Source organism: Geospiza fortis, unplaced genomic scaffold (genome assembly GCF_000277835.1).
Source record: "Geospiza fortis unplaced genomic scaffold, GeoFor_1.0 scaffold16, whole genome shotgun sequence".
Taxonomy (NCBI): domain Eukaryota; kingdom Metazoa; phylum Chordata; class Aves; order Passeriformes; family Thraupidae; genus Geospiza; species Geospiza fortis.
In genome coordinates, this window is record NW_005054302.1 from 1,314,876 (window position 1) to 1,338,523 (window position 23,648).

At 38.0% G+C, this 23,648-nt stretch overlaps 1 protein-coding gene across 2 annotated transcripts in view; it reads right to left on the reverse strand.

Annotated features, from left to right (window-relative positions):
* Positions 1 to 23,648, reverse strand: part of WASF3 (WASP family member 3) — an 84,294-nt gene that overhangs the window by 12,990 nt on the left and 47,656 nt on the right. For both annotated transcript variants that reach the window (XM_031066076.1, XM_005417679.2), the window contains 3 exons: positions 10,090 to 10,232; positions 3,944 to 4,078; positions 369 to 522 (listed from right to left, as the gene is read on the reverse strand). In XM_031066076.1, the coding sequence (XP_030921936.1) occupies positions 369 to 522; positions 3,944 to 4,078; positions 10,090 to 10,222 (422 nt within the window). In that variant the 5' untranslated portion in view covers positions 10,223 to 10,232. The remainder of the gene's footprint in view (positions 1 to 368; positions 523 to 3,943; positions 4,079 to 10,089; positions 10,233 to 23,648) is intronic.

A 23,648-nucleotide genomic window follows, 5' to 3' on the forward strand; every position in this document is an offset into this window, starting at 1 on the left:
ATAAAAAAAAATTACCTTTGATGATCATCCAAGCCTCAAGTTGATCAATAACAACCCTTACTAACTGGAAGTCCATAAACAAATACCACCACTGTCTGTAGTAGCAGCAAAAACACATCCCTTGGTCATAAATCCTACACATTCACCTGCCAGTTAAAAATTCTTATTCTTAAAAAAAAATACACTGCAAATGCTGTGCTATACCATTCTTAAAAAAAAATATTTATTGCAGATTGAGTTTTATCAATCTTGAAAAATCAAATCTCAATAATCAATATAGCTTTTCCCCTCTGCTGTAATTATTCTCTGCATACGATTAGGAAATAAAGGGTAAAGTATAAGAAGGTAAACAATCAATATTTCCTTACCTATAAGGTGAAAGAATATTCAGAGGTGGTGGTTTGTCACTTTGATTATAAATATCAGCCACCGGGTTCGGAATGCTGTTCTTTGAAACTACCTGCTGGTCTTGAACTGTTGAGCTCTTGAATGCTTTTTTCATGTTGATGTCCTGTAAAGACACTGTCAGAAACAGAAATACATTTATCATAGGCCTGAAAGGAATGAAAGTGCATACACAACATGCTTTTTTCACTAATTATATGAAATATTTTCAGCATGTTAACAGGAAGACAGGTTTTTCCTCAGTGGATAATCCTCTAACTAGGCACAAAGGCATGTAAGAATTACCATAATAAAACAGATTTAAGTCTCACTTGGTCCAGAACCTCACTTAAAATAATGGGGCCATGGATGGTATCTTGGAAAATGATGCAAGAATGCTGTCATGTGCAGATGTCCAACCATTTCCCCTTTTTATAAGGTTTATCCTAGAGTTCTAACAGCAGAAAGACTGGCTTCAAGACTGAAACACAAGGTATGGTATTGCTCTGACACAGTGTGTTTTATAATTGCACATGGTATCTATACACATATTCCAGCCCATTCTAAGTATAATTAAATTACAGCTGCAACAACCTCCTCTGAGAGACAGAGTTCCTCTTATTTTACTCTCTTTCAACTCCTATGTCTTCCCATATAACTAAACACTCCTTGCTCTTATGTTTTGCTTATGTCTCTACAGAGAGAAATACTTGCACTCTTGTACTTTCATTTTATCTTTTCACATACACAGCTCTGGGGAAAATGACACCAGGCTTTTCATTCTTTCTTTTCAAATAAAAGGTTGAAGTTGGTTTTAATTGTTCCTGTCACTTTTATCAAGGCTTTATTTTACTCTTAATACAAGTTTTCATGAAAAGCAGCAATCACTGTTAAAGAAGATCCAGTTAAAGGCCAATCACAATTTAAAAGTGACAGTAAGCTCTTGATATCATCTTTCACCCCTAAGCACCCTGAAATACAGGTTTAAGACTGAAGTTGAAGAGGATGTTGAAGTCTTCACTAGGTTGTCTGCAATGACACTGACCACTTCTGGATTCAATCCAAGTGTTTTATAAGAGGGTAAGCTGTAGGACTTGTGCAAACAAAATGCACCAGCTTAGTCTCCTTTTATTCCCATTGGTATTTCTTCTAATACTTCTTGCCCATTCATCCAATTTACTGAGTCTCAAGGACAAACTGTGAGAAAATTCACAAGGCAAATGAACAGTAATGGCCAAAAATGTAGTATACTGATGACCTGAAAAAAGACAAAGGGATGAAATTTTACACTGTTATTGTTTGTCATGATGGACACCAAATCGCACTCAGACTTCTCTGCCCAACTATTTTTGTTATCTGTGTTGAGGTCTTGCTTCTCACTCCAAGAATAACTTAGTTTCTTCTGTAACTTCTACAACAGCAAAAAAATTAAAAATTTATACAATGCAAATGTATAGCATTTGCAAATAGCAAAAAATTAAAAATAGAACATTTAATGTCTAATACTCATTCCCCCATTCACATTATCTGACGTATCAAAACATCATTTCTGAAAGTACTTTCTATTTAAATTTGCCTCTAAGTAAAAGGTATTTCAGACAGATTTTTTAGATGTATATATCTAAATTGTTTCATTCTTGTTTGATGGAAGACATTCAAAAAACAAAAAAAAACCCCACTATTTTTCTGGAAATTTTTAGAATAACTTATTTATATATTTTTGAAAACTTTACTGCAATTATTTTAAAATGTTTTTTCAACTGTAGATTTTTATATAAAAACATATTTTTATATACACTGTATTGGTTATAGCTAAGACTATAAGAAATCACTGATGCAATCAAATCTGAAGGGCTTTTTAAAACAACCTTGCAATTGACATTTCACTTAAATGCCGAAGCTATCCAGAAACATACTATTTCTGACAGTACAATGAATTATTATAAAGAATTCAACTTCTACAGTGAAACAGCTAATAAAATTTACTACTGACACTAAGGTGACAGCAGTTTGTATATACAGCTTATTAATATGAAGCATGATTAGCAATGCAAGAGTAACAACTGCTGTCAATTTAAAATAAACAGTGATTAAATTCTCAGTCCATACACTAGTTTCCCCTTCCAAGACTGTTTTTAATTATCTTCCAAACTCTGAAAACTAGCTGGGTGCTACTGCATAACACTAATGAGACATTAATGAAGCATTAAAAAAAAAGGAAAAAAAAAAAACAAAACCAACAAAACCAAGACAAGAATTGCCATTTCCAAAAGTTCAGTCTATTAATATCATCTGGTTTGCTCATACTACCAACACAATATGCCTCAAAAACTAAGCTGAATAGTGACCCCATAGGAGGTTAGTTTATGCTCCCACATAGCTCTTGACTCCTAAGACAGAAAAATGCAGTTGCTTGTACCAAAAAATCACAGGGGTTTGGTTTGGAGGGGTTCTTAAAGATTATCTCATTCCAATCTCCCTACCATGGACAAGGACACCTTTCACTCAACCAGGTCTTTTTGGAGATAGGGCATCTACAGTTTCTCTGGGCAACTGTGATAGTCTAAAAGTTGATATGTTCTAAAACCATAAAATGACAACACATAATGATTTCCAGACAGTAACCAGCTAAAAAAGGAAGGCTAAATATTACACCATTACACTGTTAAATATCAACACTAAAATTTAATATTGGCACTAATAATTGGCACTATAAATATATAAACTACAAAAATCTGAATGGCACATGAAATATATAAGCCATATAAATAGCACTATTAAATATATCACAAGTAGCATTAACTGAGTCAATATTACATTAGTGTACTGACATAAAAAGCTTTTTACATTTTAGTAAATGTCAGGAATCATCTAAACAGGAAGTACAGGCATTAGCTGGCTCAGACATGTATCATGGAGGCCAAGATGCACGTTAACAGCTTTTAAAGCTACACAAAGAAATGCTTTATCTACCCAAATAAGTGCTTTCAAATGATGTTACTTAAATCCTTTGTTTTTACAGTGTATTTATGAAGTGAATGACCAAGCTCATAAGCGGGAAATATTTTTAAAGGAAATACAGTTTCTAGTGAGTAGAATCCCCTAAAGATTTTCACCTGGTTGATCCAAACACAGTGCCTTGTTTAGAGACAGAGTATTATAAGATCTTTGATGACCACAGAACAGACTAGTGTACTAATGTAGTTTGTGATTACCCTACTCTAAAATTGATTGAGATACCCAGTCCAAACTTTTTCCAATATTCTGACTTACTCCTAGTAAGGGCCATATTTATTCATTTATGATTTACTACACTCAAAATCCCAAAGTTTTCTGCGTGAAAAAGGCAGCTTAATGGCTCCATTTCTACACGGGCTTCTTGACTCAAGAATACTTTCACTCGCTATGCTAAAGTGATTATTCCCAGCTTGCCTTACTGAGACAACAAGATGAAATATCGTTACAGGATTACTTTGAAAAGACAGAGGTTATTGTGCAATTAAATACTGTGCTCTTGTCAACATCACTTCTGGCTCAATGCTTTCAGGCAATTACCTACCCTCTTCCACTGTTGAATCCAGCTGGGTGACTTTGACAGCAAGGCGATCAATTCTGTCTTGGAGGGAATTTGCTCTGATGTAGAAGCTGTTGGCTTCATTAAACAATTCACCAAATATGTCTTCAGCATGTTTGCCTGTGTAAGAAAATAGACAAGGAAATCCCTTTGCTAGTGGCTTACAAAACACAACACAAATGGCTTCAATATCATGAAGTATAATAAAGCACAGTAGCTGTAGGATTAGAACAGCACAGTTTGTCATTCAGCAAAATTCAGGGCAACAGATTTGCACAAAAAAGTCAAAATATACCATAAATTCTGCCTGAAGTCTATTCTCCTGGACATCCTGGTTAGCAGTCTTCTTAAAAACACAGGGAGACTTACAAATTATAATCCTTATGTAGCTGAGCTAGTGCCAACTGACAGACAACTGAGGATTTAAACCTGCCTCTGTGATGAAAAGGCCTGAAGTTACTGCAGCCAATAAAAGCTTCTGAAGTAGATTTTGAAACTAAAATCTTGCAATTCATAGTAGCACAGGCCAACATCAAAATTAAAATGGCATTAAACAGATAAGAACAGCAGCCCACTTACCTCTACAAATGCCAACTGCAAACGCTGCTGTCCCTGGAGTCATTTGAGAGAGGGTCAGAGGCCACTGACCACATTTACCCATGGCCACACTGGACTTGGTGCATGACCTTTTCAGCCTCCTTTCCACCTGCTCTATGTTCTCAATCACTCTGACAGTGGACAATGCAGTGCAGATCACCAAATCACTGAATCAATTCAGTTGGAAAAGACCTCTGAGATCACTGAGCCCAACCTATGTTCAAACACCATCATGTCAACTAGACCATGACACCAAGTGCTACATCCAGTCTTTCCTTAAACACCTCCAGGGGATGGTGACTCCATAATCTCCTGGGCAGCCTATTCCAATTTCTAATCACACTTTCTGTGAAGAAATTCCTCCTCATGTCCAGCCTAAATCTCTCCTGAAGCAGCTTAAGACTTTGTCCTCTCATCCTGTCACTTGTCACCTGGGAGAAGAGGCCAACCCCCACCTGCCTACACTCTCCTTTCAGGCACTTGTAGGGAGCAGTAAGGTCCCCCCAAGCCTCTTTTTCTCAAGGCAAAACACCCCCAGCTACCACAGCTGCTCCTAAGACTTGTGCTCCAGACCCTTAACCAGCTTTGTTGTTCTTCCCTGAATCCACTCCAGCATCTCAATCTCCTTCCTGAACTGAGGGGCCCAGAACTGGACACCACACTCAAAGTGTGGTCTTACCAGTGCCTAGTACAGATTTGCAGCCTCAAGCCCTTCCCTGAGAGTGCTACGGTGGACGGAAGGTGCCACATGATAAACCAAATCCCTCCTTGATGCACAGATCATTGTGCATGGCCATTCCTCTCCTAGTCCTCCCACAGGACTAGGCATACTCATCCACAGTTTGACTCTCTTTGTGCCCCACGCCACAATTCTCATCCACTCCAGATCAGTGGTTACAGATCCCCAGTTTAATAGTTTGCCTGCTCCAGAACTTCCCCTACAAATTTCAGATTCCACCCAAACTCATTGCTCCCACTCACTGAACTGATGGTCCCTCCTACCCAGGTACTGCTATTTCATTTAAGGTGTCTCCCTCTACAATTTCTGCAGCCCAAACCCCTCAAGAAATCCTTGTAGGAAGAAAAGTCCTGCCTCCTGCACTTAACCTTGCTTTTCAAACAAAAACAAACTTGAAAACCCTAGTTCTGAATTAAGTTCATCTTGTTACTACCTGCATCAAGAAGAGTCTGAAGAGCAAAAATGGAAGGGGGCAAAGTAAAACTATCTAATTAGTTGGAAGAATATGGAATATGCATTAATCACCTAAATGACAGGGACTTCCAAAACAGCCATTATTGACATTTTAAGTTGGTCCAATAACCAACCTCAATACTTCACAAAGAAAAGTAAAAATAGAATGAAAATTCCAGTTAAGATCCCATTCTGTGAACATCTGGAGATAACCCTGTATAAAAAAAATGGCCACACTTAGGAAGTCAACAGGACAATCTGGCCTTTTCTTGGTCACTTACCTGGGGGGCAGGAAACAACAAGTAGACTCACATATTATCTGAAAACACTGTGAAAAAACGTGATTGCCACTGAATGAAGGGCTTTACCAGTAATAGTTTTCACTTGTACGTGTACGATCTGCCAATAACTAACCCAAAATGTTAAGATATGTCAGGGTATGCAAGCTCTGCTTAATGTATATATGTGGAAGGTGAATAAGAAAGGTATGCTATCTACCTGCTCCTAATCTCCTCCCCCTCCAAAACAGAAGTCACACACAAGCACAGAATAACTGAAGTTCAAAATCATCTGGTCCAATTCCAGGCTCAGAGCACAATGAGACAGGACTCTGACCAGCTGGGTTTTGAACACTTGCAAGGATGGCGGCTCCACAACTCCTCTGGGCTACCCGTGCCAGGGTTCAACTGTCAGCACACTAGAAGTGTTCTCTAAGTGTTCCCAGCAGCTAGTTGAAATTTACTTATAATCCCCACTTGATTTAGTTGCTCCAAATGAAGATGTTATTCCAAGCTATGGAAAAAATAAGCTTTTCAACTCTTCAGCTAAATAAAGCAGTTATTACATTCTTCAGCCACCAGTATTCAGAGCTCAATGAATTTTTATGGATGTTAGTTTATGTTAATATAGTGAAATCAGCCTGCTGAGAGAGGACTACCACATCCTAGGATTAACCATATTACCCCTAGAGAAGTCAAGGAGATGGATGTTTGTCAGTTATCTTTCAGAAGGCAAAGTGGGAGCATACTTCTTTTAATACTTGATTTTTTCTCAACACTTGCTAGCCCAGAACATGTGAAAGACAGATTGTCAATCTCCTGTCTGTGAAAACAGTGACATTGCAAAGCAGTATTGGACATGCTGTTGTGATTAACATGATGCAGTAAGTTTTAGAAATAAAATAATATTTCATGTGTTTTCTACATTGCCACTGTTTAAATTAGATCTTTAATAAAACAGAAACAAACTGGAAAAAAGCACGTGTCTTTAAATTTGAGACCTGACTTTGGTACTGTAAGACAATAATTTAAAAATAATAGGTGATGCCCAACATGTGGCCAACCTATACATTAATTCAAAAACCCATCTAAGAAATTATGCAGTCTTTCCTTTTAATGTTCCCTTACTGAAGATAGTGATTCCACCCACCCATTTGTAACTGCATTGACTAGAAACATTAGAATCATACTTTACCCTCCTCTTTTTTTAAAGATGCAAAAGTGGTAGGCTGTTACTGACTAGGTCTTGATTCCCATCTCCTTTCTTACAGTACCTCTAGCATGATACTTAATGGCAAAAAACCAGCCTTTCCAACTCAGCCTGGTTCAACAGTACTACAGAGAGATGTAGTGTGCTCAGGCCTGCACAAAAAGTAGTGAAACTGAGCCAATGGCCAACCTACCCAAGAAAATACTAGGAGGCAAGTTGGGGAATGTTGTTCTCTGCATGAAAAAAATGGTCTTCCAAGTATCCACAGATTACACTTCCTCCATGCTCCTTAGAGGTACAGGCTGCAAATGCTCCCTGTCCTCCCCCTCCAGAAGATTCTCTCCTCCCAAGTGGCCGTGAACCCCCTAGACAAGATTCTGCCTTACATAAAAGTGCACAGTTTCATAGAGAATGCTGCTCACTCTGCCTGTGCACTGAGCCAGCTGGCTGGAAATGAACCCAAATCTGAAAACATAATACAGAAAAAGCTCTCCTGAGAGCACATTCCCTTTGGATAGGAACTTGTTCACATCTCCCAAAAAGAGCAGAGGCAGAAGCAAGCCAAGTTTGCACACAACAGTACAGACCTGCCAGTTTTTAAAATCCACACTGAATTCACAGTGCAACACTAAAAAAACAGTGTGACTGCAAGATAGACCTGAACTTGCTTGCTCTATGCCTCAAGCTGTGAGAACACCAAGCAGCTCTGATGCAGTCAGCAGGACATACTACTTCAGCTCCAGCACAGCATTTTTCTGTGATCATTTCCTTGCTCCCAGTTGGCTCAAAAGACAGGCAAAGCAAATGCTGTCTGCAGAAAAAAACCCTCAGCAAACATGACATATTTCACACCGTGCATGAGAATGGTGGTACATTTCACTTGTTAAATACCACATATTCATCTGTTAAGACTAAGGACACATCATTATTTGCATAGATCTTTAACTTGACACTAACAGAACTTTAGGGGCTGTCTACAAAGACTTCAGATGACCCTAGAAATTCACTAAGGGAAAACTGCTGGATATGAAGATAAGCAGCCAGTTCCTCAGCAACAGTCATAAGAGGATCTAAATACACTGTGTAACAGATTGGCCCCAAGACCAAATCTGGATAAATGAAAGCTGTACACATTCCTAGCAAGTAAGACAAGTAAAAAGTGTATTATCCACACTTGAACAATCATAGCACAACACCAAAATGAGGTCTTATCATTCAAAATGAGGTCTCCTTCAGTATAATTAGAACATTAGCCATTCTCACTTTTCTGAAACTTAAGGATGGCACTACTGAGCAACTGCCTGAGAAAATAGAAGATGAAACTCAATGACAATGCAAACACAAAGTAACTCTAAATAACAGTAGACATTAAATAGTCAGCTGTTCAAGAAAGATAGAGGATCACTTGCAAGCTTATCTGAAAATAATAATTAAATGCTCAGCAAGACTCAAAATTCTACAAATTCCCAGGGCAATAATGATAAAACAGAAGTCTGTTTTGAATACGATCTGAAGTCCTTAACACTCCACCTTAAAAAAATCACAACATACCCTAACTTACATATCCTAAGCAGAAATAACAGTGATCAGAAATACATAATGGTTTCTATTCAAAAAGATCACTTACAGATCAGGACACTTCAACCTGGGAAAGATATCGTCAGGAGAACAGGATGAAGACTTAACAAAATCAGAAATTATTATGGAAATGCACAAGATGAAAGCACCTTTCATTATTTTTCATCAGACTGAAATGAGAAGGTATCAAAAGGAAGAAACAGGTCAACTTCTATTGTGGGACATTCTGCCAAAGGTCATTGGTCAAGAAGAAGGTGTAATCCCTATTTCAACAGATCTAAGCAATACCACAGATGATAGTTTTACAAATGCTCATTGCATAGGATGATTCAGATGGACCTCCAGCTCCGAAAAATCCCTAAATCCCTGACAATTGAAAAGAGGAAATGCTGTGTCTCTTGTCCTCTTTCTCTAAGCAAAGGCTTTTTCCTGTCATCATGAACTGCACAGCAGTGGGCCCCATAGTCTGAGCTCCATACAGACTCTCAGTTTGAAAACCACGTCCATTTACAAAGAGAAGCAACTGATGAAGCAGTAATTTCTTTTCTAGGAGCAGCGTTATCAGCACAAACAACAGCTGCTGATTGTTAAAGACTGTCTGAAAAACATCTCTTATCCCTTTCATCAAAAATATTGTTCATCTTGCAAACACTCCAGTCATGCTTCTAGAATTGCTAGTGGTGGTGTCACCTGACAGGTGTGGTGTGTAGGCTACTCTGTACAGAGCTGATGTTAGCCTGCTTCAACAGTAGCCTGCTCAGCAAATGACATCCTTTCAATGTGCTTAATTTCATTCATATGAATTGAGCACACATATATATAAGAGAGAAGGCTTAAGAAATACTAGCACACTACGAAAAACTAAAATTTCAGTCAAATGTGTCATTTGATGCCAAGAGGCAGAAGAGTTTGCTGGCTCAGTCCTGTAGAACTCAAGTGCTGGTCTTGTTTCTTGCACTAATTTCTCTCACCTTAGAAAAATTTCTGGTCTATGCCCTGGTCTTTTGGTTGGGGCTTTTCTTGGTAGTGGTTTTTTTTCCTGCTTGATTGGTTTTTTTGTTCATTTGGTTTTTGGAGTGGGTTTGGGGGTGGGGGGGAGGTTTGGGTTTTTAATAAACTTCAAAATAAAGAAGAGCATAAAGGCAATTATTATTACAGCATATTATTACAATACATAAATGGTAATGTCCCATACCATACTTTTGCTGTTTAAAACAATCCATCTCAAAGCTTTTCATCATGAATCAAATACTTGCAGGAAGTTACAGATACTTACTTAAGCTGCTTAGCTGGCGTATGATAGCAGCAAGGGTGCTATTTGTTACACATTCCAGTTCACTTGTAATTCCCTCTGGCAGAGCTCCTCGGCAGAGATGCCGTGGTTCAATGTTCCTTTTCACCAAAGGCATGGCTCACAATCTGGAATTTACAAACAAATACATATGACATTTACAAAAATGAAATTAAGAGCTCTTAATCAGTGTAGCACACATTCAGGCTTTTTTTCTCCAAAAAGTACTTCACCTTTCTTCTTTTAAAGCCTTGCTTCAGCCTTCCCACTGTAAGATACTGTACAATTCCTACCAGGGTAATGGAGTTGTCCACTCCTGCCAGAATATGACAAGAGCATGCAGAGCAGCAGAGAGTAAAGGCAATATAGGTGATGTAGGCTTTTTGCCTTAGATTTGGTGTAAGATTTACTGTATGCACAGACTTGTGCTGCAGTTCCAGAATCACTGGACTTGAGTGCACATTTGCATTTAGAAAAAACTGGCAGTCCCCACAGGAATGGCAGGAAAGGTCACTGTCTGGAGCAGGCTGGCATCCAGCCTTGGCAAGCTGGCCACCAACAGACCGAGCAAGCACTACAGCCCCCAATGACATCAGACACCGACCTACCCCAGCCCTGACAGTTTTCAGTAAAAATGATAAATTCATCTGACACCTAAGGGCAAGTGCCTCTCAGAATTAAGCTGCGTGAGGAAGAAGATGGTTTTCCACAGGGTGAGCTGTATGGCATTCTGAATGGGATAAGGGCATTCACCGAACAGCTTTTGAGAACATGCCAGATGCAGGAAGACATTTATCTGAGAAAACTAAGGTTGTCAGACCTGGTTTTCTTGGAAAAATGAAATAAATGAGGATGGTGTCTTGGTTCCAGCCCAGACCAAGGGGAGGGTCCAAGACATTGCACTATTTGATACCATCTCACATGATTGCCAGGGGCAGAGAAAAGGGATTCCTCTCTCATTTCCAAGAAACAGTGCATTCCTCTACAGCCAGGAACAACCTGGCTTCTGTCAAGTCAGGCTCTGCTTTTTTTGAGCATTTTTGCACATGAATCATTCCCTCTTTTTATATACTTATTAATATCGTTGCTGCTAGTTTGTTTTCAGATCTTATTGCTGTTTCCAGTGAATTGTTCTTATCTCAGGCTGTGATCTTTGCCTTTTGTGCATCCAGTTCTCCTCTCTGGCCACCCTGGGGCAGAAGAGGGGGAGAAGCGGAGCAAGAGAGTGAGTCTGGTTTGGAAAGTCTCGGTGGGAGAGCTAAAGTGTGGAGTACCATTCCTAAACCACAACAGATGGGGAAAACAAACACAAAAAAGAGATCTCGAAGCATCACAAAAGGGCACAATGGCATAGAAAACACTGTCCTGCAGAGAGCAGCTTTGAGAGCAAGGATGCCCAAGTGAGACAGAATTCTCCCAAGAGGGAAGTGATATAAGACAAAAACATCTAAAGCAGTTTTCTTTAAAACTATAGTCAATTCAATGTCCACGTACTACTCATGAATAATATTCTGTTTAAAACAATGTGGCATGGAAATTTTCTGGAACAAGAAGTTACATTATTACCAAGGACATAGTTCATTGGGAAAGACTTAGCTGAAAATTTCTTTTTTACTGTACTAAAGCAATTAAAATAGCCTTTCCATTTCTCTAATTAAAATCACATTAGTAAATTAAAAAATCCTTTTGCCTTTCAAATGTTGCACAATAATTTCTGTAATTACTTCCGCCTGAAAATTTGAAATATTTTATTCCCAAGAACATTTCTAAAAGCTTAACAGCCTTAATGAACAAAAAGAAACTATTTAACTGTAAGACTATTTCATAACAAGTCAGGAAGGAACAAACTCATGACTTGTAAGCAGCAGTCTTGAATTATATTGTACGTCTTTCTTAATATGAGACAATTTGAATATGTCAGAATTTTAGCTGAGTTTGCTAAATTTTACACAGCATATCAGAGGTAACAGAGGAACAATTTCTGTATTTGATAAAAAAACCTTCCTGTTTCTGTTCTATGTTTTTGTATTCCGCTACAAACATATATATTTCAAAATACTACTTCATACCCATTGCAGACACTTTGCTGAACTTGATCAAAAATAAGTCAAAACTGGAAATTCACTATTACTGAAGAGCAACATCTAGCACCAACACTCTGCAAACAGGCTAGTGCATTGGAGCTACAAAATAGGAATAATTATGAGGAATTCTTCCACTCTAATGTAAATGCTACAGTGAAAATGCATTTCATATAAACATAATTTGTAAGAAATAAATCAAAAGGAGCACAAATTAGTGCTAAATTAATTATATGATGAGGCCTGTTTTTCCCATGGCTTTCTGTCTAGCACTCTCAGAGCTGCCCCCTGCCCTTACCTTTTGCAGTTCACCCACCTCCCTCACTAGCCCACACAGCACTCTGGGCCCAGCTGGAAGCTGGCTGAGCACTGCCCAGCTAATCGTCTCCACCTCTTGAAACACCTACCATATGAGCACAATCAGAATGCCTTCCACCAGGAGCTCTTATTTAAGTCCCTTCTCCACAAAATGTTCTTTTTTGCCTGTAAAAGCTAATTTAAAGAAAACATACAACTGCAGTTTGAGCTTTTTGTTTTCTTGTCACTTACTGATGAAACGGTCCAGTGTGTTCAAGAGCTACCAGGAGAGTGACAGACCAACACAAGAAATCCCATTTCTCTAAAGAGCAGGCTAAAGCACACACCAGGGCTGAGGGTAGGGGAAAATAAACAACTTTCATATTTGAATGCATGATTTAAATTATTATGTAGCAATCTCATTTCAGTTTGAAGTTTAATTCCAAAAGATAAACTGAACACCAATGAGTAAATATATGCAACAAATTAAGCAATACGCTACCTGCTCTTAATCAGAGGGAAAAAAAAACAACTCTGCAACTGCAATAAATTTCTTCTAACTTAAACCCTTTACCTAACTGAATTAAACACTACAGACCTATTTAGATATTAACCCATTACTAAGTAAAAAGCTTGTGTCCTTACTACTAAAGCACAACCACCTTTTTCTTCACCACACACAATTCAGATTAACTTAATCCTTTTTAAGGAAAATGCATGAGAAGTGAGGCTAAATTCATTTCAAAATCTATGCAGCAAGAAGTCAGACGAGGAATCAAGACAAAACAGGCCTCTGAATTGCAGGGTCTTCATGAGATACAACCAGACTGAAGGGAATGTGTTACCAGGAGCAGAAACCAAGAATTTGCAATGGCAATTCCACTGCCTTCCACATTCATCTTCCACCTGTTTTGAGTCACACTCAGTCCCAGTTTCTTTCTAGACAAGAAATACACTGTGATGCCACTATATTAAATGCACTGGAATTTAGAAATCATATTCAATTTTGCAGAACAGAGGTTTAATAACTTCCCTTCTGCCATGGTTTAACCCTAGCAAGAGCCAAGCCCCCCAGAGAGTTGCTCTCTCTGTCCCTCACCAGCTGGATTAGGGAGAGAATCAAGAGAAAAGATAGAAAACTCATAGGCTGAGATAAAGACAGTTTAATAGGGACAGCAAAAGCTGCCCACACAAGAAAAGCACACCAAGGAATTAATTCACTGCTTCCCACAGGCAGGCAGGTGTTCAGCCATCTCCAGAAGAGCAGGGCTCCATCACACAATGGTGACTTGGGAAGTCAAAGTACTGCACCATAACCTCAAACATCCCCCCTTCTTCTCCTCGCTTTATACACTGAGCATGATGTCACACGGTCGGAATACTCCCATGGTCATTTTGGGTCACCTGTCCCAGCTGTGTCTCTTCCCAAATCTCCCAAACACCACAGTATTCTCCTTGACAATGTCAAAGTACAATAAGCAGAAAAGGCTGTGGCTCTGTGTAAGCCCTGCTGAGCAACAGCACCTCTAATTTAACAACCCTGGGTTCAGCACAAATCTGACACACAGCTCCCTACTAGCCCCCGTGACAAAAAGTAACTCTACCCCAGCCAAAACGAGAACACCTTCCATCCACAAATAACTGAAAAATCTAATGCAAATAAACTAATATTTTCAAAAATTATGTCAGTGCAGTAGATTGGCCCCCATGCTAAATCGGTAATTTTTTTCCTCATTTTACCTCATTTTCATTTTACATTGAAACCATTTTACATTCATTTACCTCATTTTCATTTTACAATGAAACCAAAGACTTATAATTTGGATAAAGGGGTTCATCTCCACTGTGAAGCCACCTACACCCAACAGCTGCCTTTAAGCCATCAGCTGCATCAAGCACAAGAGAGGAAGACTCTAGAAAGATGCTATATTGCACATATACAACTGGCTGAAGTGGAAATGTATGACACATTAGTGTCAGACCAGAAAAATCTGAGTAGTCAAAAGAGGAGAGAAGAAAACTAAGAGGGTGAGAGGTCGCTTAACATCTCATTAAACCCATGAGTGCCTCACTGGACATGGATCAGATTCGACATCTGGCTGGACTGAACTCTGACTGCAGTACAAACGGACACTGCTCTCCAAACCCTCCAGGCATCAGCAACTCGATTTCCACACACATTCTGAAAGGACAGGACATCAAAAGCTTGAATTAGCTTAGATCAACCCTTTAAAATTCAGATTTTGCATGCTTCCTCGGTATTCTCACCTCCCTTTCTCTTCTTTCTCTCTTCCCCTCCCATAAAAACTTGCATAACAACTCCGCAACAACTTGCCTTTTGTCTTAAAATTAGAAGGCACTTATCCCAGTACTCATTGCTGTAGAGGCAAGTGTGCTATGGAAAGACTTAATCAAAGCATTTTTGCTTTTCTTTGCATGCTTCCCCCGCAGCCACAGAAGTACCACTCCAGGTCAACTCAGACTGCCTTCCCCTGGACAGCAGCTGCTAAACTGCTTGCAATAAGTCTGACACTGCCTTGGCAAGTCAGATTCTTAAAAAATCATGTAGAGAGCAGATGTACAGTAACAAACTTGAAAGATGACAAACACCATGTGCAATCTTTCCAAACAACAGCAGAGCACAGCTATTACAAGAAACAAGATGAATTTTTCAAATATTTGAGCTGCTGGCAAAAACCTGAAGTACCAGCTGTTCCCCAAACCTGCCTTTTGTCCTTTCACATTCCCAAAAAGGCACTGCAATTTACATGAGTGCTAAGAATAATGTACCTGAATTCCATAGTTCTTTATTTTAAGTTCTTTACATATTCACTAATGCCACAAAACAAATTCCAATTCTTTAAACAGCCTCCCTGCTTGTGAATGTTTACTTATTACATTTTCTCAAAGACACTGTTCAATCCCTTTCTTAAACTCTTCAGAGATTTCTTCTTATATCCTCTAGTAAAATATGACAAAGCTGAACATTTTACATGAAAAAGAGCTTACTATACATCAATTCCAAATTCTCCCTGAATATAGTCTATTCTTTTCAGAGAGCTTTGGAGCTTTCCATTGATCAATCTCCCAGCTCTCTATACATACCATAATTCTCTTTCTACGGAGAAGAAAACTGAGACAGACTGAATACACAGCTTGCCATGAGTAATGTACCAGATGGGATTCCATTCAGAATTAAGCACCTAAATTTGTATGACTACATATATATGAGCTCAGCAGAAGCCCAGAGAGCAACCAAATCCCTGCATCTCTTGACTCATACAAGAATGGCATGGTGTGCTCAAACACCTCATGTGTAAGCTCTGATAGACACTCACCTAAATTTCAGTGTCTAAATCCACAACTGCATTTCACCTCATCAAAACCAGAGAAATACTGTTGGATTTCTCACATCAAGCCATACAATCAAGTATGTAATATTAATCACAGTCTCCACGCCTAGGACATTTCAACATTTAGAACCTTTACAGTTAAGTTTTCCCATATCTGATGTCCTAACAGTCAATTCAACACACACTTTCCATCTGCCCATTTTCCTGTTCAAGTTTGTAATTCTAGATAGCCTGCCATCACCCACCTTCAAGATTCATGTTTGTGCTAAACTGGAATTAGAAGAGAAAGCAGAAAGGTGAAATACCCCAAGCACCAGCTTTCAAGATGCTCTCCCATGTCCATTTTTCCCCCCCATGGAGGTGCCATTATCACAGATCTCCATGTCCTCCAAAGGCTCTTCATCCTTCACGAGATGAAAGAAAATGGCTACATGGAGAAAAAGCACTGCTATTCCTCCTATCCTAATGGAAGGAAAGGAATAAATATGCCTTAAATGCATGCTCCTTTCTGGTTTTTCTTTATCCTAAGTGACTGAGAACCTGATGTTTGTGAACCTTTCCTACTTGTCATCTCTGAATGTCATTTACTACCTGAACACTAATGACAAGTTAAAAACAAATCATAACTAGCATATATTCTGGAAATTATTGAATTCAAGATTCATCTGATGTCCTTCTTCTGTACAGTTAAAAGTTTTGTGCTTTTTTTCCTTTTTTTTTAAACTGGCTTCATTCTAACAAGAATGTGAATCCATATTTTGTATACTGCAAAATAATACAGAATATTTAGCCGTCAGTTATTGTCTCACAGTGCTCTGTAATAGCACAGAATTATTTTTTATCAAAAGGCATCCAAACAAGACAAATTTTTAATAGTCTCTTCTAGCTATTCGAATTCTATCAAGTATGCAATTCCTCTCCCAGCCACATTACCATGTAATTAGTATCAAAACAAAATATTGTTTTATTAAACCACAATCATGCTTTAAGTACCAAGTACTTTACTTTTATTAGAGCTAACCCAATGTAAGGGAAATTGTACTTTTTAGTTAATATATATATTTTTTCACATAATTTTTAATGCAACTCTCTTGATTTTGATAGGAGTTTGGAGATGTAAGGGCAGACTTTTGATATAACTATGCACAAAATCTAATAGAATTCTATTTCCTAAGGATAATTAAAAATCAAGAACATTTCTTATCCACAACAAACCACATCTTTCAACAATAAAGTGAAATGCCTAGAAAATGTCCTCCTCGCTAGAAGTTAATATATAGCCATTCTGTCACCATTGCTTCCACAGATCTTCCTCCTGATTGCCAGGTCTGAGTGAAAGGGATGAGAGTCAAGGCTGGAATGAAAGCAGGTTTTTCCTCTCCGTATCAGACAACCGCGTCTCATCTTCCTCTCACATCATACCAATCTAAGTACTAGCAATGATGAAAAGGGCAAAGGAATTCCTAAAGCTATTTTGTTTCTTTAATAGAGCTCTTCAATGTCTGTTGCAATGAACTGTTTCTGAAGGTTCACCAACTTGGACGGTTGTTTTGTCTTCTTTTCTTTATTTGTCAGAGTTTTTATCTATGCTGAGATCTTCAGGGCAGATTTTATGGTCCAGTGATATTATGAAGGAAATCAAGGCATTAAGTAATGACAAGAGAAAGGACAACAGGAGAAGGGATGGTAATTAGTTTTGCTTATCTGCAATCTAAAATTGTATGGATGTACATTTTCTTAGTCATCCCTTCATATCTCCAAAAGACTAGTAAGAAGCAGAACAATAGCTACCTCTATTAACAGAGTGGGCCTGGAACACAAAAGTTTGCAGAACCGTTAAAAGGTGAACACTTTAATTCAGGAATTTCCATTAATTAAAAAGTTGGGAGAGAAAAAAGTGAATAGGTCTTCACAGTAGTGAACATTTATGGTACTTTACATTTAGTTCTCAATATTCCAGATTGACTATAAACATGCATAGAAAAGATAACATTCACAAATGCAGGAAAAGAGGCCCTGAGGATGATTCACCCTAAAATTAAGTAGCTGTTCTTTCCTTGACACTATAGACTGTAATACAAAAGGCTTTAAAATAATATCAACAACTATGATGTCAGAAATTTACTTATTTTCTCTACAGCTTTCAGGATGAGTATTTTGGGGTCTTCTCCCCTTTGTTCTACAGCCCCATGTTTGCATTACCTGCCCACTGTAGCTCAAGATGATTTTTGGGCACCTGCCATTCTTTGATAGTGTCAAAAGTCTCATCAACTTATGCTTAAATACTTGTGTCTACAGTTTACTGCCAAGAGTCCCCCAGTGAAGAAAAGAAGACTGAGGGACCACTTCAAAGTTATTGCACTAACTTTTTCCTCTCAATAGAACTGTAATATTTCAAAGCCACAATCCCAAGAATAATTTTTCCCATTCACAATACTTTTCACAGCAGTTTCTAAGAAAATAAAAAGCTTATCATCAGGAAGTACAGTCAGATTATGATGAAGTTCCATCTCCTGCTCAAAAATAAGGGATCACATACATCTCAACCAATTAAATGGCTTCATCATTGTTCTAGGAAGAAATAAAGGTATTTCTCACTCTCTGCTAATGAAGCCACTTAACTAAAGGTTAACACTGGTTTGTCTCAATTTCCAAGTAGGCAACTTTTCAAGCCCAACTGCAACATACCTATACAGGAATACAGAATGTATCTCCTGTATTAAGTTCTCACTGTTCAAATTAATGGACTTTGTCATTTATATTCACAGCATTTTTTTCCACTGCCCAATATGCAAAAATCTTTGCCAGTAAATTGTATTAGATTTTTTAACTCCTGTTCCCTAAATCTTTATACTTTTTAAACATATCTTATCATTTTCATAAAAATACAGGAAAAGCATATACACAGTATATTTGTCATGCTGAAGTATTTTTTTTAACACTAATATTTACTTAATTCCATCACCCCATTTCTTCACAGAATAAGCTTTCCCCAGAACATCTATGTATATCCCTTAACTAGTTTTACGCTCTCTTATTTTCTCATGCTTATCTTTACCCTGAAAATGCAGATCTGAAACCCGATATCTTGAATTGTGTCCCTTTCTTCTGATTATCTTCTCCCTTTAGAACAGCTTATGGCACTGCAGTAGTAGTTTCAGACTTTAAGCACCTAGTTTTCAAATAACCTTTCTGAATCTGATTTCAAATTTCCATTCCTTAAAATTCTTTTCTTTGAAGGAAACACAAAACTATGCAAGAAATACACTGTGGTACCACTGAACTTTTGTGTTAAGCTTTGAAATCCAATTTCTCCTTTACTAACACATTTTAGTCTTCCTTGACACCCAGTGCTACTCAGATTTCTATTCAGAAACAGATTTGCTTACCTGAAATCTAACAGAAGTTCAAAGAGTGCATAATACAATAGCTTGCTGTGCACTGAATCCAATCACTCTGCCAGCATCAGATCCACCCACCCTTTTCTACTCATTCTGTTTCAGAATGCAGATGATCCAGGGCACCTTCACACATGACTAAAGTCCCTCTCTTCTAAACCACAAGCTGTCCTTTCTCCAACCAAAATTTTGTTCATTAAGCCAGAACACGCATGCTTTATCTCAAAAGATGTAAGGCTAAAGGGTACTAAAGAAATCCAACTGAGTAAACTGAAAGATATCCAAAAATGGTATACTTGTTTCTACAAAAAAGAAAAAATTCAGGGTAAAAAAAATAAAGTTAATTAAGAGCATGAACTGAAAAAACATGCACAGAAGTTTCTTCCCAAGCAAGTGAATGTGAATCTGTTTTAACAGAATGCTATTCCCTGACACTGTGCTTAATGGTAAAAGGTGGCCAGCCACATCAATACAGCTGAATGGGAAAAAAGTTGGTTTCTGCCTGTATGGGTCTAAGTCCAGCCTGACTACCCATTAAATTTATTAATTGTTCTATATAAATCACATTTTCTCTTCTGCCTTCTTTCCATAGCCACGTGAATGATCTTAGCACACAGGGAGTCATGAGACATCCCATTGTTTCTTTCTGCTGAACAAACAGTGACCAGTTTAAAGTATCAACAAAAGATGCCGACATGTTAATCTTGTTCTTAGCGTGATGGCTGCTCATCCTGCTCCTAGTCCCTTCCAGATGGCTCCGTGTGAAAGAGATGGTGGGATGGGGAACAAGGAATATTCCATGCTGTTCTGAACATCTGTTCCACTGCATTCATACATTTAAAAAAAACCAATAAAAACCTTACCGCCACTATCAATTTTACAATTTCAATCTAACACTGCTAGACTAACACCAAATACAGTGTAAATGTTATGCATGCACTTAAGAAAGGAAAAAACCTCTTTTCAAATCATGTAAGAGCATTTGTTTCGTTTTTGCTGTCTTAAGAACAGACTTGTTTCAATCACAAAGTACTTATGCTGCACTGAAAACATGGTTTTCTTTCATATGGCCTTTCTGTATTATACCCCAAGAATTTATTATCATCCCTTCTCCTACTCAAGCAAACAGAATTGAACTGAGTCACCATTTGTTTCCCTTTGGTTTTATTATTTGTCTTTACAGTAAAGATGCACACTATGCATTTGTTGGAGCTTGTTTAAATTTCATTTGTCCAGTTTGGTACAGCACCTAAAAAATACTTTGCTTGTGCATATAAAGAAATAGTGGTAGCCTTTTGTTTTTTAAGCATGGTTGAAAGAAATGAAAATATAAATACCTTACTACACTATACTGTCTACCTCTCAAGTGGCATTTACCCTTTAAAAATACCACCTCTTTCTTCAGAAGAAGCACCCAGACAGAGCTAGGAGAAACTCAGAACAGAAAGAGGAGGAAGCAGTGCTTTGTCCTACAGCACAGGAAAGAAGACTTAGATTGATCATCCCCAACCTTTTGTATCATCTTGACATGTGCGAGCCATACGGCTGCTGAATTATTCAGCTCTTTGTACTTGGAATACCTAATGATTACATGTATGAAAATTTAGAAGTACTGAAACACTGACTGGAGAGCAGCAGATTGTAAAATCTAATTTTGTTTTGACCTTTAGTACCCTACATGGTAACATTCAGTAAGAAGTGTAAACCAGATGAAGTCAAAAGGAAAATCACAAAGCAGCAGAGAGCTGGTTATACCACCAAGCTAATTAGGTCAGGAACAGCCCTCCACTAGCAGGTCGAAATGCTTCCAGATGTCATCTGGAAACAGGCTTGGATCTTAATCAGATGTGAGCAGAGTTTGCTATGCAGACAGAGCCACACAGTTCTCACTTTCCACAGCAAAACTCAGCAGCTCAGACAGCTGAGAAAATGTCTACAGGCCACTGTCTCAAAACTCAGAAGTATTCCCATGAACCAGCTAAGATTAATTAAGCCTTAAAAGTAAATCATGGTGCAAGTAACTTGCTGTGTACTCCAACACAAGTCATTCCCACCTGTTTAGTACCTGTCAATTTTTCTAGCATAGTAATACCATAAAGCAATTATAATAATTTTTTAAAAATTAAAATATGACAAAACCAAGAGAACTGCTATTGAATAAACATTAGTATGTAATTAACAATTAACCATACCAGGATATTTTCCACCTGAAGGAAATTTTTTTGTTCTCTACCCACCTACTGCAGTCCAAAAAGCATCATTACAAGTACATTCCTTCTTCAGCCATCTGACAATTAAAATAAGACAAAGCACAGCTTTTCATGTCCCAATTTAGGATACACCACTGAGAAGCTACTGCAAGTATGACTCTTTCAATAGTCTCTTGAATTATGGCATTAAACACCTTGCAGTGCTTACTTTAAGCCTGTTTTGGTTATCTGATGCACATTCTTTTAAGAGTTTAGTTATATACAGTTGCATTCTATCTACACTACAGAAATGGAAAAATTCTGTGACAAGAACCATTATCCTATAATTTCTTTACACTGTTTCAGACCATTTGATGCTGGAAGAACTCAGAATATTGAAACAACTGTAAACAAGCCTTTTCTTAGTGTTTCAGACTACAATAATGTACAAATAACTCCTGCAGACCATTTAAAGTACATTTGTCCCAGCCTTCCTCCTTCATAAATAACAAGGGTTATCAGAAGCAAATGCCTTGATTATATAAAGAAAACCTAAGTTGCAGCTAGGCTGGCTGACTTACATTGATCCCATTTAACAGAGCCTTACTGGATTTAAAGTGCTCGAAATAACTGTCTGGGTCACAGCCCATGTGATAAAGGCCACCTGGTGAGGCCTCAGGAGCCCTCCTGCAGGGACAACATGCCATTCAGATCCTCCAATGACCTCAAGCTAAACCAGAAGCACATTCAGTAATTTGTTTCTCAGAACTCCAATTAACCTTAAATTGGAAGGGAAAGTAAAAAAGGGATGAAGGATTGAATTTTTTGTCAAATAATATCCATTTTATGCCAATACACAGCGTTCCCCATTTCCCATATCTAATATTCACCAAGAAAAACCTTTCAAACAGAATTTTTCTGGGAAAAAAAAATCTGTTCTTAAACTGTTTTTACTCACAGCAGTTGATCTAAAATGTCACATGGAAGTGTTACATTTTCACATAATTCAGTTAATCCAAAATTTAAAATGTCACAGAGAAGTGTTAAGTTTTATCATAGTTCTTTTCTGTACAAGAAACCTTCTGGATGTCATACATGTATATACACACGAGCACACTTTGTGTACATTTATGTTCTATATATACACATGCAATTTATACACATTTATTATAAATATGACACACAGAGAAGATGGAAGACACCAATAATGTAGGTCAAACAGCAAAAGAAAAAGCACTTAAGATTAATGTTGAATTGCCATGATACTTTCTCCACCTCTACTCCCAGTTCTCACCAGGCAGGAAAGAGACTTTACTGGGAAACACCAGCAGTGATACTTTTTCTATGGCATCACACTATGATCACAATCCTTAAAATACTTTGCAGTTAAAGCAACTTCAATATCCATCTGAAGAGCCACACAACAGCAGCACAAATTTCCTAGTATGTGTCAGGAAACACATGGACAGCCCATGAAGATTTAAAGTATTACAAAATAAAGCAACATCCCTGGAGCTCCTCAAAGTGAAGCTTTACACCCACACCATAAATTTTCCTGATTTTGACACTCCTACCAACACTTGACTTTACCAGAAACCTGGAAATGACAACTAAACTATGTGAGGGAAAACCAGATTTATTTTGGGTGCTTTCATGGAAAAACCAAACTAAATATTTTGTGTCTGGATCCAACAGCTGAGTCTAAGTGAATTGAAAATTCCCAACTATTTTTATCCTGAGCCAAGTGTGCCATCTGTTCCCACAAAGTCCATCTTCTGGTAACTACTGTACTACAGCATTATCACAAAGTGCCATGTGATCGAGGACTGGTGTAGAAATCAAGAAAGATACTATGAGTGACAGAAAGCAACACTCAAGACAGTTGTAAAAATAAAAATAAAAACCAAAGAAAAACAACACAAAAAAAAAAAAACAACCCACCACCCCCAAAAAAATCACCACAAAGCTCAAGCAGCCTTATCAAGGTCCCCTGTTAATACAGCTTTTTGTATTGTGGTTATTTCACTCTGGTGCCTAAGGAAGGCTGAGCTCTGGTCAGAGACTTTCCCAGGCTGGGGACACGTTTTATGTCTTTCCTATATGATCTTTCGTATGTGATCTGCCTGTGCACAGTAACCTGAGCACTAAGGATGCTATTTCCCTCTCCCAGCTAATCTTCCTCACTCTCCTCCACATAGCTAACATCTTCAAGTTAATCACAGAATC